General features: G+C 41.9%; 1 protein-coding gene across 1 annotated transcript in view; it reads right to left on the reverse strand. All coding sequences in view use genetic code 11, as the record gives it.

Moving 5' to 3' along the window:
- EGR_10439 (hypothetical protein) overlaps positions 1 to 1,547 on the reverse strand; it is a gene marked incomplete at both ends in the record, with an annotated part of 24,637 nt that overhangs the window by 17,773 nt on the left and 5,317 nt on the right. Inside the window, one exon of the mRNA XM_024499688.1 lies at positions 1,081 to 1,141. Coding sequence (XP_024345895.1) covers positions 1,081 to 1,141 — 61 coding nt within the window. The remainder of the gene's footprint in view (positions 1 to 1,080; positions 1,142 to 1,547) is intronic.

Consider the following 1,547-nt stretch of genomic DNA (forward strand, 5'->3'; position numbering starts at 1 on the left):
TGGATCTGCTTTTTTTGGTGCCAGTGCCAACAGTGATCACAACCATCACCTTCTATTCGAGATGTGTATAAGCTGCTGCAGAAGGGACGAATGGGCCTTAACAAGGAGGAATGTCATGTTTTCTTGCAACAGCGCTTGAGCTCACACTGATAATCGCACTAAGAATACGTTACAAAAACTCGCTTGAGAGGCGTCATCGGACCTTGATTCAAGTACAAAAGCTCTCTTTTTCCAACAAACTTAATCTCAGTTAATAGGTTAGGAAGAAGGGAGTGGCTCCGCTATATACCTTTTTAACAGAAATTTCGCTAAGGCCCTGCCATTATGAATGTGAGAGGCGAAGCAGCATAAAAACCCTTGATTTGATGGGGAGCGAATGAGAGTCAAATCACATCAAACTTTCGGTATGCGAAACATGCATTGCAGTTGTGAATAAAATGACAGGTTATTTACATAAACCGGCTATTTTTTGCTGGCTAGAATGCCCATTGTAGACATGATGTGGGCAGATTTGGCAAATCCTATGCAGATGAAGACGCTATTAATGCACAAAGAGTAGACAAAGGCTGAAACTTCGATAATTCAAGGTGAAATACCAGAGCTGATGCATTTAATTTCCATGTGTATTTGGTGAATATTGCCTACTGAAATTCTCATAATTGCAGCTTACACGTGGCTCATTCTTAAGTTCCCACCTACACGGATCACAAGGGTTGGCACTTCAGCATTCTAGAGATCAGCCACAATTAGTTACGCACAATCAAAAACGCGATAAAATTGTGCATTTTAGTAGACAAGCAACTATTGTGAGGGTACTTTATTGGAGTATTGGCCTGTTATATAGTGTGGATAACTATTTATTAAAGCCCCAAGTCAGGGAGTGGTAGAGTTAGCTTTTCAATCCTGATTTTGGCAACCCTTTCGGTGATCTCGATTGTTTCAACCCCTTCTCCTTAAGCAACAAGTGATCTGTTCCGAAAGATCCACTGACATGAACGAGGCACATAGTCAGGCCACAACTGATAATCAAATCGCAGAAGAGTTGCAGCAATTGCCTGCTTTCCTTATTCCATTTAATACCTGTGGTGCGACGTTTAGAATGGCGCTGAAAGCCTTTTTACCGACACGATGATGGAGTTTCCTAATGTGGTAAGAATTCAGAGAAATTAGAGTTGCTTCCAGGATCATCGGCATCTGGAAGGGCGGTGGAAGGTGTTCGAGTGCGAGGGTGATTTAACGTCCTCCCAGAGGCCTTTTTAAGCCCTCTCTGCTGCCTTTTTTGCTACTATGACCTTCACTTGGAGTGTTCGGTGGTGGTCATCGCGACTATGAGTTTACGCGTTGACTATCGAACTATCTTTTCTCCTAAGATATATTTAATACTAATGCATTCTACCATCTCTATATTCAACCTTACCGAATGTACTCATTTAACTAGGACTTTCCTTTACGCATTATGCAATCATGGTTCTATTCTCAACCATTTCATCCGTCTACTTTGTTAGTGAGTCGATGTCTACACCCTTACAGGATTAGCACACTCCGTT

Source organism: Echinococcus granulosus, assembly GCF_000524195.1.
Source record: "Echinococcus granulosus chromosome Unknown EG_S00220, whole genome shotgun sequence".
Taxonomy (NCBI): domain Eukaryota; kingdom Metazoa; phylum Platyhelminthes; class Cestoda; order Cyclophyllidea; family Taeniidae; genus Echinococcus; species Echinococcus granulosus.